The sequence below is a fragment of the Pyrus communis genome, chromosome 3, assembly GCF_041283825.1.
Source record: "Pyrus communis isolate YQ-2024b chromosome 3, ASM4128382v1, whole genome shotgun sequence".
Lineage (NCBI taxonomy): Eukaryota > Viridiplantae > Streptophyta > Magnoliopsida > Rosales > Rosaceae > Pyrus > Pyrus communis.
The window spans coordinates 26333687-26348576 of record NC_142567.1 but is presented as its reverse complement, the minus strand read 5'-3'; the positions used below and the strand labels follow the sequence as shown (position 1 = coordinate 26348576).

The window sequence follows — 14890 nt, the reverse complement described above, 5'->3', positions numbered from 1 at the left end:
AGGTTTATGGGTTTTCGGCCACGTGTTCTAGACCAAAGTTTGGTTCAATGTAAAAGTTGGTACAAGCTTTTAAGCAAAGGAGAAGGAGGTGTCCCTAATTGTAAGGACAATTAAAAGCAGGAAAAATTGGATAAGAAAGGCTAACGTGCATGGTATCTACTTAATTGTCTCGTAAAAAAGTTTGTCACTCGGATTAGCAAACTAAGTAGGTAAGATTAAGTTTTATTATTTTTCATTTATAACATCCACTTTCACGGTTTTAACATTTAATTTTGGCGTGGTGCTAGATAGACTATATTTTTAGGTCGTTTTTTGTAAACTACATAGTATGGCGGCCGATAGTTAGACTTCTTCTTTAGATGATTAAAAATGATCCAAAACATCAACCATCACTTCATGTGATTTACGAAAGATTGTATAAAAATTTGGTCTTATTAGAATCTTCACTAGTTTTATCATTTTCGTCCACATGGAATATTGTACTAATAAAAAGAAGTGAAGCCCGATTTGACTGTTCATGGAACTATAGATAACATTTATCTATTTTGAAAGAATAAACAAAATTTGCAAACTCAATTGGCTATACCACCAGAGTTAATTTTTATCTACGAAATTGATTTGCCTACTGAACTGCCTATAACACTATAGACGCTTTAAAAAGGCAAAGCAAACACCAAAAGATTGGGTAAGAACGTAAAGGTAAGTAGATAAACTTCAATTTTTGGGCGATACCTTAAAGGGCAAGATAAACATGCATGAGTCAATAACATTGTCCTTTTCGCTTAATGATATATATGCCTATGTGTAAAATTTCTCAAAAGTGTCCAACCAAAACCATATATGCACCTCCTTGTACATTGAGTTGGAATATTAACCTATGGTTTTCATTTACATAAATGTTTTAAACGAAACCCTTTATTTGCTTAGTTATTAATTAAAGGTCATTCTCTGAAGAAAAAAAAAAATCAAATTGACGATCGTTAGTAATTCATGTGTTAAAAAAACAACAGTTTTGATAATAATTAAGATTAGCATGATAGACCATACATTGAATACCAAACAATTTTCGATTTGATTTATTGTTTTTTTTTTCCCACATATGATCTTCATTGATACCTAGCAAAGAAGGAATAATTTTGATTGCGGCATGTGTACGGTAAAAATTCGTTAATTATGACATGGTACATGAGGAGATACACCTCAGAAGTGTACCTAAGTAATGTTTTACAAGAAAAAAATAGGGGGGAACTGTAAGATAATAAGTGTTTTCTACACCCTCGTTATCCTTCAGTAGTGTGGCTCCGTCATTGTAGAATTATAGAATGTATTTAATAAAATTAACTGTCGAAAAGCTTAAAAACTCCAATTACCTTTGAAACCATAGTTTGTTAAACTTAAGTATTCTACAACTCGAACACATTTTTTTTCTTATAACTACACGACATTTCGATTTTACAATTTTTCGAACAAAAAAAAAAAGTCAGTAATTTTGAATGCTCATATCTATTTGGTCTGCGACGAATCTTATTCAAAGAAACATGCTCCGGTAGAACGGTATCTATGTGTTAGCCCTCGCTATTACTCAAACGAAACTGAAATGTATGCTTGTGTATTCGCCCATAGGTTAAAACCTCGGATGCAAAATAAATTCATTTTCTTTATGTACCCACTTATGAGAATCATGAATTCCAGTGGATCATTTATGATGAAGATGATAGACTTCAAGAGAATGATTCTGAGTTAGATGGGTTTTGTATAGAAGGTGTCCCCTTCGTTCCGGATTATACAGTCTAGCTATTGTAGCTGGAAGTGTTAAATATTAAGTATAGCCTGTGATTAATTATATAATTGTAATCAGAAAAACATGGGTTTGTTTTTTAAATTGTTGATTGAGTGGTTTATTAGTTGATATCTAGGTTTAGTTTAAGTTTGTTCCGACGGTTCGAACCTATGTCGTAGAAGATGAAGACAAAAGAACAAACGTTGATCGGAGGGCCGACGCTCCAACATGCTTAAACCCAAAAACGATTCCATCTTTTGCGGTTGACAGGCAATCCTCAACTCTTCCTCTTCTTTGGTCATTTGATAATGTCGTCTTTACATTTGTGTGGATTGAACTTGACACCCTCCACAACTAAATAGAAACCGAATGCTGCTAGAGTTGTGTCACAACATTCCTCAAAGATCCAAATAAACGTTTTAAAGACATGAACTAAATATTATAGGCTTAATTATACTTATGCCCCCTTAACTATATCTCGTGTCTGATTTTATTATTCAAAATTCAAATAAACTCAGTTTGTGTGGTTCGTAAGGCGAAACATTTTGTTAATTATAAAACTTTTTTCATTAGAATTGATGATGTGACACATTCACAAAGGGTATTTTCTTCATTACCACAACATAGATAGTATGAACCAATTAATGAATCAAAGTAAGTCAATTTCAGATTCAGTTGAAAAAGTGTGAGACAGGTTATAGTTCAGATATCATCGAAATATAACTAAGCCTTAATTATGTGAGATTATGTGAGTGGTGAGTACTTAGAGTTCATGCATTAGTTTCCTTTCTAGATCTGAAGCAAGTACATGACACGATCTGGCTGCACAAGAGCCATATACAACTCATGTAATTAGGCGTTGGTGGAATTTGATTGATAAATTAGACATGATGTTTGGTACAACAACATAACATGGTGATAAGTACCAGTGACAGTAGTACTGAAAGGTCCAAGGGCAGCCAACCTGGGATTTTTCTAGGAGAGGGTACACCATAAATGATTGAGAACATGCGATGTGGGTGGACTCAAAGCCATTTGGTCGGATTCATATGCTGTTGTTATCACAGAGATCCACTCCAGAGTCCTAGTGTTCAAAGTACAAAGATTTGACAATCCGGACTACTTAAATTGAATCTGACAGTCCTCATTAACTCATTATGCTAGTCCACCTTATACAAACCAAGGGCTCCTATCTCTTTTTCACACAAACCAAATACCTGGATTTCATGGTCCCTAGGCTCCGGACGGTAAAGTTCGGGGAGTTTCAAATTTCTTATTTTTTAGGTCAGTTTTTGGGCAAAGGGGGTCCTATTGACAACGGATCATGTTTGTTTGTGTGTTCCTCGTGTTATCTCATTGGTTTATTTGGTTGTTAGTTATCTGATTAAGATAAGTATGCAAAGATATTATGCAGCGTGCCAAATCTTCGAATGCCAACCACAAAATTTAACATGGGGGCAGAGTAGTAGGCAGGAAGGTGGATCGTCATGTACATCTCATCTTATGTTTTTATGAAAGAGTTGGCAGATGAATTTATTTTTAGTGGTTAAATTTTATTGCGTGACATACCTGTGTACTGTTTGTTCAAATAAAATGGCAACGTCCGACTGATTGGAAGCATTTCATCTTGATGACTGTCTCTCTAACACAAGTGAATAGTACCATGATTGACTTTTTAGTGTTAAAATATGGTTTTTCGTTAAAGTGAACAATATCGAGAGCTTTTGGTTAAAGTTCCCTAAAATCTATGATGCGATTACTTATAAGTACATTAGTGCAACAGTCCTACCTATATGATAGAAAAATGATTCCATGATCTTGAACCTATCTTACTTTGGATCGCAAGTCCTAAATTTATAAATGAATAGACATTTATAGACGGAGTCCACATCCATTAGAAAAATAATGACAAAATGTGGTACAGATAACATTATTCAAATGTAATACTATACAATGAAGATTTGAAGTAAATAATGAAAAATTAAAAAAAAATAATAATTAGACAAGGTGCATGGAAAGGTGTTGCTCACGGAGTCGAACAAGGTGTTTCAGATTGGGCAGGTTTGGTTGAGGTGGTGTCCTAAGTGAAGAAGGACTTACATAAAACGGATTCATCGCCACATAAAATAATGCATTATTATATTTAAGTTTTTCTCCACATGATAAATGCATGACTGGACCACAACGCTACTATGACAATGAGCGTGTTCCATATAAACTGCCCTCGTTTATTTTATTTTATTTTTAAGTTTGTCTAAGTTGACCCCTCGTTTAAGAGGGTGGTTGAGAGGGTGCTACGGTATGCTACTAAGAGATTAGAAAGATTAGGAAGGTGGGGAAGGGGGAGGGAACAAGAGGGGAGGGTGGTGGTTGGAGGTGGCGGGTTGAGTGGACTTGGCGTGGTTTGGGTGCTAAGTGTAGTTTAGGTCCATTAGGGAGAAGACTGAGTGGGGGCTTGAGTAGGCAAGTGTTAAAAGAGTCGGATTTGGTTTTTCCTAAATATAGGTACACTCTAGAAAATTTACTAAGACATCATTTAGAAATTTCAAATCAACTATTAACGATACAGGTGATATTCTAGTTAAAAGCTTTGAGAAGACGTGTACTATTTGGCTGTAGTTAGGGATGGATTGAAATGCCCTTAACCTTTCCGGCCCAACTAGAGCTTAGTCCAACCCTTAGAGGTGTGGGTTACCACATGCTTTGACAAAACAACAACCAAAAAAAAATCTAAACACAAAACAAAATCTAAACACATCCGAAATCTTCCACAAGACAAAATCTAAACACAGACAAAATCTTAAGCACAACGGTTCAAAATTGTACACCAAATTTTGATTTTAACCGTTGTACCGAATCAACGGGGAGAGGAGGTCAGAGAGCAACAAAAGTTTGTAACATTCTAATGCGCAAGTCATATTATTCTAAAAGAATGAATTAATCAACATCTTGAACTAAGTCAAGTTATACAAAGAATTAAAGAATAAGGCTGCAACAATTATACAAATCAATGACTACGTGCCATCCATCTTCTATTGGTGTTAAACAAATTGCAGATAAAATGGTTAAATAATTTAGCATAGATATGGCTACTCTGAAGTCCAAACACTTTGATCATTCTAACGTACCAACTCTTGTTAAGCTGAAAACCATAAGTAGGGTCTCAATTGGACTACCATCACGCTAATATCATCGAAAGAGCCTCGTGATGTAGATAGTTCTATCAGCTTTTTGCAAGCCACCAACGGCTGCCCGTCAGTGCCTAAGCATGAAGGACGTACGATATCCACTGCTTCTTGGTTGCTAACCTGGAACAAAGGAATAAAATCCAATTTAGTTGATATGGAACTAATTGATCTTAATAGTATGTATGGAACTCTATTGATTTAAATGCAAAATTATGATAACGGGATTACTAAATACCTTATCCCATAATCCGTCTGAGGCCATAATTAGGAACTCGTGTTCGGGTTTGATTCTGAGCACTTTGGTCTCTGGCTCTGGAGTTACATATTGTTTAAGTTGCCTATCGCCAATTCCTCTCGATACAGCTAGAGATCCCTGAATTCTCCAAACACCATGGCATAAATCGACATATCCGCCCTACAAAAAGAAATTCATTACAACCATCAATCACAATCCGAATAAGGTTTAACTTGAATCTGAAGTAACCTCAATGTATAACATTTTGGACAAAAGAAACATAGTGCTTACCAAGTTATCAATTCTGGCTTTCTCGTCTTCCCTTGACGGCCGATGATCAGATGTGAGTGCTTCGGCAGCGCCTCCACTGCTCAAGACAGCACGGCAATCGCCAGCATTGGACACAACAAGGTTACCGTTTGTGATCAAAGCAGTCACACAGCATGATCCACCACGGAAATCCTCTTTGAGAAAATCAGAGTCCGTATTCAGATAACCATGCTTGACTGCTTCCTCAATTTCATCACCACCCCTCCTCGCAACTTCATCTAAAATGTTCTTTGACAAGTTCTCTGCTGCAAACTCAGCAGCTTTTGCACCTCCGTGCCCATCAAATATACCGAAAATCGCCTGCAGAAACAAAGCTTCAGCATATCGAATTCCAATTCTCAGGCCGCTAATTCGTCTAACTAAAATCAATAAAGTCCTGAAACCTGAAGCACGATTGTGCTGTAATAGATCAAAATATTCTATATTTTCCTCAAATTCCTAACCTAGAATATAAATTCCAACATCTCAGAAAAAGGGTTTTAAAATTTCCATCAATTCAGACCCTAGAACAACTAAAACATACAACATAAATTAAAAATTAACTAAATTGGTTATGGTTCATATAAAAACCCCACTTTGATTTCTCACAGTTCTAGATAAAGCTTTCAAATTTCCCAAAATTCTACATAAAGCATTCAAATTTCTCAAATTTCTCAAAATTCTACACAAAGCATTCAAATTTCTCAAAATTCAGCTCAATAGCTAAAACAAATTAATCACAATTAAAAAAAATTAAGAAAAACAAGAGAGCAAATTTAGAATTACCTGTTTAGAATCACCTTCAAGATTAAGATTAGCTGAGTAGCGATCCTCCAAAGCCTCTCTCCTCCCTCTCTTGCAACACACGTAGTAGTGCCCTTCTCTATCTGACTCCACCACCTCTCTCCTCCCCGCCGTCGACGGCGTCGGCGGAGCAGTCCCATATCCCGAGGACACCACTGGAATACAAAGCTTCGCCGGCCTCTTCCTCTTCAGCTGCGTCACTGGAGAGCCCGGACCCGAGCACGACAACCCGCTCGGCGGCTTCGGGATCCGAATCCGAAACGGCGAAGACGGTGAAGATGGAGACGAACACGAAGCCAATCCCGCCGGTGATGACGCCAACGGCGGCGGAGCTAAAGTCAGGGTTTCTGGGGCCGAAGTGATCATGGAGGATTTGTTGCAGAACAGAGACGACGGCGGGGAAAACACCGGCGAGCTGGCCACTGCGACGGAGCACGACATATCGTTTCTCCTTTTCGGCTTTGTTTTTCCGGTTAAAAAATTGTGCCGTTTGTTCTTTTTTTTTCTTCTTCTTCCTGTAACGATTTTTCTGCGTTTTGTTTGGATGTAGAGAAAAATTGGAGAGAATTCTGGAATATATAGGTGGCTCCTCCGAGTGGGGTCTTAGTCATTTTCCGTGTTTGTGGGGCCCTCCATGGCTATTTTTAAACATTGTTTTGACCAGTGATTTGGGGCTCTATTTTTGAATGTCGGTTTTACCCTTCATTGGATTTGCTTTGACTTTTAGTCATTGCTTGAGATTGGACGTCGACGAACTCCAAGTAATTTTCTTCTAAAATTTAGTGAGAAGTTCGGATTTGTTATTAATTACGTTCAAGGTTTCTTAACATGTTATTTTAATTTAATTTATTTTTATTAGTATTAGAATTTACATTTATTAAACAAATGAATACTAACAACTAGTTATTATGTACATTTTTTTTCATTATTATTTTACAGTAGCGATGAATACTTAATTAAAGTTTATAGTTTGTTAGCTCCACACTATGAGTTATACCACATATTTATACCATTAATTTTCTATCTCGTTCTTTTGGTGACAATAGTTCATTTTTAATGTTAAAACAATTCATTCCATTTTATCTTAACAAGACTATGAGCTTTTTTGAAAGTACTATTAAAATGACTGAAAGAGTTTTTAAAAAGATGGTTTTTAGTTTCAAATGCACTTGAAATGCTTTTTGCAAGAAACACCCATTATATGCTTCTTCCAAATTTATTTGCACTTTACTAAGAATTGGTTCCAAAAGTATTTTCAGTCATTTTGAAAGCACTTCCAAACGATCTCTATACGTTTTGAAAATCAAATTAAATTAATATTATCTAAGTAAATTATGGTTCTAGATTTTTGGATATAACAATCTCCAAACCTAACCAATTTGAATATATATTCAAAACAATTTGTTTATAGATATTGTTATAGTTGGCTATGTTTGTCTAATTTTACAAGCATTTTACCGTTCAGTGGAGTTTAACCCTGCAGGGGCAAAACCGTCCGATCAGAACCGGGTGCCCCGCCCCAAATCGGATGAGGACCGGCGCGCGAGTGTGAAAAAGATAAAAAAGGAGAAATTTAAGTGGTCATACACGTTATTTAATTTCAATACGGTGTTTGACTTCTTACTAACTAAGCTAAGCTAATGCTGTCACTGTGGGCCCCCACGCTCTCCCTCTCTCCCCTTATTGCTGGTTTTATGAGCTTCTGCGAAGTTACCGTTGTGAACGCATTCTCTTACTTACAATGCTGTCTTCGTTATTTCGATTATTTTTGTGAGGATTTTAAGAATTCTTAGATTATGTACATTTATTGTATATCGTGCGATCAGTTTTCATCAGATACTATTTATATTTAATTATAAATAAAAATATTTAAAATAATTTTTTAACGCACGATATATGATGAATGAACACGATTTAAAAATTTCTAGAATCCCTCCAAAAAGAATAAGGAGAAGATCCTCAGTGGGGAGGAGCTGACAGGGATGTGAATGAGACACGACCGTTGGGAAACTGGGCGCGATTACAAACGGCCAACATGTGAAACTTCGAAATTCCGATTCTACCCTTGTTTCAGGTGTGATTTTATTCAGAAACGGTGCCACCGCGTTGTTTAAAAATCTTAATTTGTTGCATAACCCAATTGAATTGTTCCACATAACCCAATTGAATTGTTCCATGTAACCCAATTGAATTGCCCCACGTAACCCAATTGAATTGCTCCACGTAACCCCAATGGAATTGCCCCACGTAACCCAATTGAATTGCTCCACGTAACCCCAATGGAATTGCGCCACGTAACCCAATCGAATTGCTACACGTATTGTTCTAAATACACTCTTTCTTGCTGGACTAAACACTCAATTACAACCCGTTGACAATTTTCTCTTTCAAACTAAGCACACCGTTCACATTCTTCATTATAGAAGATAGATCTTTGAAATTTTTCATGTTACTTCACATTCCCGGCATGGTCTTGATTTTTTTTTTTTCCTTTTTCTTATCTACACTAAAATTTTGCACGGTAGGACGGAAAAAGTTTATGAAATATCAATATATTGAATTTATATAGGAATCACACTCTTATACGTGGCTAAAAATTTTGGATATATGATACCAATACATTGAACTCATAAGTTCAATATATTCAACTCATGAGTATAATACTAATATATTGAACTCAAACTAGTGTAGCAGTTGTCGATGCAAATTTCCACCATCTCTAGTTTTAACGAAAATGCACCTGTAAAACAATCAACACCTTTTATCAAGGATCTAAGCCTCAAGCGCCCATGAGGTGGGGGTTAAGCCAATGGATCTTTGATGCCTAAATTAGTTTCTCTGAGAAGAGTAAAGTGTTTAGGGCTTTTTGGGGTAGCAAAACCTTACCGAAATTTGGTAGAATATGATGTATCTATAGGGGAGTGGCCAGCCATGGAGTTAGGGTTTTATCCTACACATTGCGGCATCCTATTGGGCAAGGTTTTATGGAGAAATATTCTCAAGATATTAAATAGGAAATAATATCTTAAGATAATGGAGTAATTATCTCTAATTGATTTAAATATGAATTATTTATTTGAATGGAGTCAATATTTATTTGGAAATGAATTAAATATATGATTTGGGTAATTAATCCTTATCTTTAATGTTTTGACTTTTTCTTGCCAAGAACGGGTGAGTTGTGGGTAGTCGTATTCATCTGCAGGGACCTTCAGGGGTGTGAGCGTGTGAGTTGCGCATGGGAGTATCTGAGAAGCGCGCCCATTAAATGAGGGCACTCTTGTCTTTCTTGATCAAAAGTCTACGTGTCGTCTCTAGAATATTTGGGATTATTGTAGACTCCACAAATGGCCCACACTTGCTGGGCTGCTCGTAGGAAAAAGGGCAGTAGGTGTAGAAATCCTAAGCTGCATGGGCTTGTAGAGTTGTTTCCCAATTTGAACTAGAACTCTTTTCTTGATTTGTAGATAGACTTCTTCTAAGAAAAAGAAACCAATTGCTCCAATACATATTTAATTATACCTTAAGCAGGGATTAAATAAAATTGGAAAACAATCATAACTCCAACAAGGAAGAGAGAAGACAGAGGAAATTTGTTCCCCCTCCCCTAGCTTTCTTCTTCTCTTGTCTTTGCAAAAAATCGTCTCTCATTGTTGTCCTTCTTCTCGGTTCCACACCAAGGTAAGAAAAAATTCAAAATTTTCATTCTTTTTTATTCTTTTAGGAATCTTCGAACTTGAAAAATTGTCTTACGTATAATGTTGTCGTCGACAAGGGGAGGAGCTGACCGGGATGTGACTGAGACACGACCGTTGGGAAACTGGGCGTGATTACAAACGGTCAACATGTAAAACCTTGAAATTCCGGTTTTGCACTTGTTTCGGGTGTGATTTTTATTCGCCACGGGGCCACCGCGTAGTTTGAAAATCTTGATTTGTGGCATAACCCAATCAAATTGCTACACGTATTGTTCTGAATACACCCTTTCTCGCTGGACTAAAACACTCAAGTACAACTCGTTGACAATTTTCTCTTTCAAACTAAGCAAACCGTTCACATTCTTCATTATAGATGGAAGATATATCTTTGAAATTTTTCATGTTACTTCACATTCCCGGCATGTTCTTGATTTTTTATTTATTATTATCTACACTTAAATTTATGAATACAAAATTGCGGCATTAGATAGCTAGGAGAACATTCTTCATTGTTCTTGAATTTTTTTTTTTTAACAGGAATAACCGGTGGCAAACCACGGTTATCCACTCCTTTCAAGGGCTTGGAAGACTCACAGAGGCATTTTAGCTCCCTGGCCACAAGTCTAGCTTTCAAACCAATAGTGAATTTCGAACTCGAGACCTCCAATTTTTAGTTTTAAGGAAGCCGTACTCTGCCTTTTATCACTGGACCACCAGCTCTTGGTTACTTTTCACTGTGTGTTTAATAAGGGCAAAAAATGATTTTGGTTACAAAAGTTGACAAAAAATTGCACACGATTATTTGTTCAAGAGCATTTCGATAACCTACTTATGTCTAGTTGTAGGGATTTATGCTGAAAAACGAAAAAAATAAGACGGTTTGGAATGTTTTGATAAAAACACAAACTGAAATTCCAACGGTGTCCCAAAATATGAAACTTTAATTGTTAGATCTTTATTTAAAAATACTAAAAGTCAAGATCTAACAATTAAAAAGTTTAGAGTATCTTATTCTCCGAATCACCTTACAATTTTTGGAAAGGCTTTGACAACTTTCTTTATCATTAAGGACACCTTTTTGCATTTAAAGGCGTCCCAAAATGAAAAAAAAAAAAACAACACAAAGTGGTTGAAAGGTTTCTGCCAGTTTCAACCTTGAACGTGCAATAACACAAACAGTAAGCTGGCTCTCGGCCAAACTGATATGGAGAACAAAGAGATGGGGAAAACAAATAAATAACAAAGCTTTCGAGGAGTGGAAAGCAACACAAATCACATCATCCACCGGTAAATCAACTGTAAAACTATCTGCTATATTAACAGAAATTCAAGTCTAAAACACAAGAAAATGGTGTAGGACATGCACAATTACTCTCACAAAATCAACACTTCACAAGTCAAATCTAAATACGGAGTGTAACACACGGTGGTGCAGCTGCATTCAAATCATCGCTCAGTCATCAATCCGAACACCCCAGGTCGACGCTATCTCCAGACCTCACCATAGACGCCTGACACTATATCAGAATGACAAGTTAAAAGCTAGTTTACAATCTTTCAGTTCAACTGAAATCAGTCCGTAAACATCTGATAAGCTGAAAGAAGATTAACTTGTATGGAGATGTCCATTAGGGAACTTCTAAAGATAGACAACAATTGGTCAATGAAACTTCGTTTTCATATTTTTGGAAGTCTAAACGCCGTCCTAAAGGTTTAGAGTATAATCTTGGACCTTCAATCGATGCCTCAGACAAATACTTGGGTATTTTCTACTAACTAAAAAGACAGCCCTGCAAAATTAGTCTGTCGTTTAGGAATTTCATAAGCGACTTCACCTTCCATAGTTTTCTGTGTATGTTTCTTAATTGCCAGAAAAGCGCATGTGAATAAGTCTAAAAATACTCGAGTAAACCTCAGAACTGTTTTAGCATAACATTGCGACAATTCCTGGACAGTAATGGAAAGTGATAGAAACCCTTCAAAATGTTCGGATGTTTTGTTTATGGTGCTCTGAATTTGTAGCAAAAGAAACCTTCAAGCATCTCATCATGTGTAAAATTCATAGTGAAAATTCACAAAGAATTCTAAAATCTATTCAAAGTAAAACACAACTAGAACAACTAATTCAAGAATTTTTGAAGCTGCCGATTATTACTTAGGGTAGAGTTCTTCTATCCAAAATAGACACGTAAACTCGAGAAGTTCAATGTCACAAAGGAGGTTGAACCAAGAGCTGTTTGAGATGGCATTCAAATCCCACATGTATCTATTGGATCACGATACCATCACATCCAATGACATCATAGCAAGGTACACAGTCCAAAGTCTAATAGAAAATAATGATAAGATGCTACCACCTAATGATATCCGACAAGAGACAAATGTTAAAATATTACCTCTTCCCAAACTCCATCAAATATCGTGACCCATTGTAACACAGGAACCACAGCAACACAACGACCAAAGTATCTGTCAAGATTAAGGAACTGACAAAAGCAATATAACAGCAGAAATTAAGGCAGAGAAATCCAAATTAAATTTGAAAAAGAATGGTGGGATATATGGTAAAAATATTGAATCCTCGTAGGATTGCTTCCTCAACAAGCATTTTGCTGCTATTATCAAGATTCATAACAATGCACCAGACGCTGATGACCATAAACACAAATTTGTATGGTACCTATATATGACAGTATGAAAGAAACAATCAAACAATCTAAAAGTTTGAGTCGATTCTTAACATACGGTTATCTAAGAAACTGCCAACAAAGAGGCACTTTCCCAAACCATAACAGCAAGAAGAATTTCATATAAGCTAGAAAAATGCTAAGGGCCCATTTGATTACCGTTTCATTTTAGTTTTCACTTTTGGTGCTTGAGATATGAGGGAAAAAAGGGATGAAGAAGCAGGATGAGAGAGAGGTGAAGATATAAAGAAGAATACAATGAAAACCAAATCTAGAAAGTACACCCAACTTGAAATGGATTTTTGTTTTTCGTTTTCATTTTGTGTCTTCCCGTGTACAACATCTCTCCCACCATCTTCCCTACACTCTTCTATATCCCTCATTTCTCCCACGTATTTCCCTCTATATGTAACACAAAAACGAAAACTAGAAACTGAAAACAAAATAGTCACCAAACGTTCCAAATTGTATACTCTAAATGTACCCGATCGAGGAAATAAGTTCACTCATGAAAGTATGCAAACTCATGTGCTCTCTAAACTAAAACGAGACAAATATCCGGTCGAGGAAATAAGTTCACTCATATAAGGTAAAACACAGGATACTGAAGAGATAACGCTCCCACCAATCCAACATATAGAGCCCAAATGTCACATTGTAAAGATAGATCTTTCGTTGAACCCAATTCATAACTCCAGAATCTACAAACAATAAGCACAAGATTAGTGTCAGATTAAGATATCCCAGACAAAAAACAAGTCAACAAAACCATATCCAAAGATTTCAAAAAAAAAAAAAAAAAAAAAAGAGTAAATAAGCACAAGAAAAAAAATATCAATTCACAGAAATTCCAGCACTAAATAATCTAGTAGGATGGAATGGACTGTAAAGCTTAGAGCTTGGCTGTAATCTTGCCCATCTATATACATACATACATACATACATATACATATGTGTGTGTTTATATTTGATTGGATTCCTACAGAACTTTATTGAGAAACCCACAAATGGGTATGTAAAAAAATTGGGATTCTGCACAAGATTTATTCTAAGCTAAAGAAAGGACCCTAAAAAAAATCAGTGTGAAGGGATTGGCAGATTCAGTTCAGTGCAAGTTCCAAATTTGTATTTTCAACATTTGTTCTTCAAAAGAACACTAACTAAACGTATCAAATCCTAAAAATTTTCTATCTTATTCCAAAATTTTCTCACCAACCAAACAGAGGAATGACTTACCGTTTTCAGAGAACGAAAGAATGAGTTCGGAGGAGCTGGCCGGAGACGATGAGAGAGAGAGAGAGACAGATTTTTTAGACGGCAACAAGTAAGACCGAGTTGGTTTGACTCTGACCAAAACAAAAGAAAAACTTTTCGGCCCAATTTAAAGCCCACATCGTCCTTTAGACAATGAGGCTTTTGAGGCCCATTATTATTTAATTCATACTTGGGTTGTATTTGTCAAATAGGGTAAAGCCTTCTAGATTTTCCCTTGGGCTTGGGCCTTTTAGCCCGTTTAGAGTAGTTTATCGACAATCTCACGTATTACGTGCCAAATAGATCGATGAGTAATTGAATTAAGGTCCCACTTGGTTTTCTGTGGGAAAGATTTTTCACCGAGCCCCAAATTATTGGTGTATAATGTCTTTTTATTTTTTTTGAAGTGATTGGTGTATAATGTCTAGTTTGCTATTTCGATGCTTGTTTGGAAGAATTTATACTATGACAAATGTTAAGGAAACTCTCTTAAAGTGTGATTCTCCATGAACCTTCTGTCACCTCACAGTTTAACGTCAATTCTCGTGCCAATATTATAAAACATTATTAAAAAAATATAAAGTGGTAGAGAGTCCAGCGAATCTCATTTTTTAGAGTCTCTCTATAATTTTGTTTTATGCCTCTTGTTTTGGTAGAGTATTAATTTAAAATGTGGCTTTAGTTCTTGATATTCAAGTTGAGTTTTGGATAGTTTGCCTGTCCTTTGTACGCGTAGTTTCCAACAACAGAAGAAGTGAATTATGTATTAGAGCACTTTCACCAAGCCATTTTTGTTAGAGAAATGCTAGTAACATTTGCACTAACCTTCGCAATTGGACATTCTCAATTTAAAAGATGCCATGCGTCATTTGTTCACACAAAAACCAAGACGTTTGATGCTTTGGAATTGTATTTTCTATTTTCCATCTTTGATT

The 14890-nt window shown here is 36.1% G+C and overlaps 1 protein-coding gene and 1 long non-coding RNA gene across 2 annotated transcripts; both read right to left on the bottom strand.

Annotated features, from left to right (window-relative positions):
* Window positions 1–4671: 4671 nt before the first annotated feature.
* Window positions 4672–6858, bottom strand: LOC137715710 (putative protein phosphatase 2C 25). The gene is made up of 4 exons (XM_068455050.2): window positions 6299–6858; window positions 5495–5833; window positions 5204–5383; window positions 4672–5088 (listed from the first exon to the last, which is right to left on the bottom strand). The coding sequence occupies exons 1-4, from the start codon at window positions 6755–6757 to the stop codon at window positions 4918–4920; spliced, it is 1149 nt and encodes a 382-aa protein (XP_068311151.2). The 5' UTR covers window positions 6758–6858; the 3' UTR covers window positions 4672–4917.
* A 4376-nt stretch (window positions 6859–11234) lies between these two features.
* On the bottom strand, window positions 11235–13376 carry LOC137716178 (uncharacterized). Its single transcript, XR_015961007.1, has 3 exons — window positions 13307–13376; window positions 12411–12483; window positions 11235–11531 (listed from the first exon to the last, which is right to left on the bottom strand). It is a non-coding gene; the product is annotated as an uncharacterized LOC137716178 (long non-coding RNA).
* Window positions 13377–14890: the final 1514 nt, after the last annotated feature.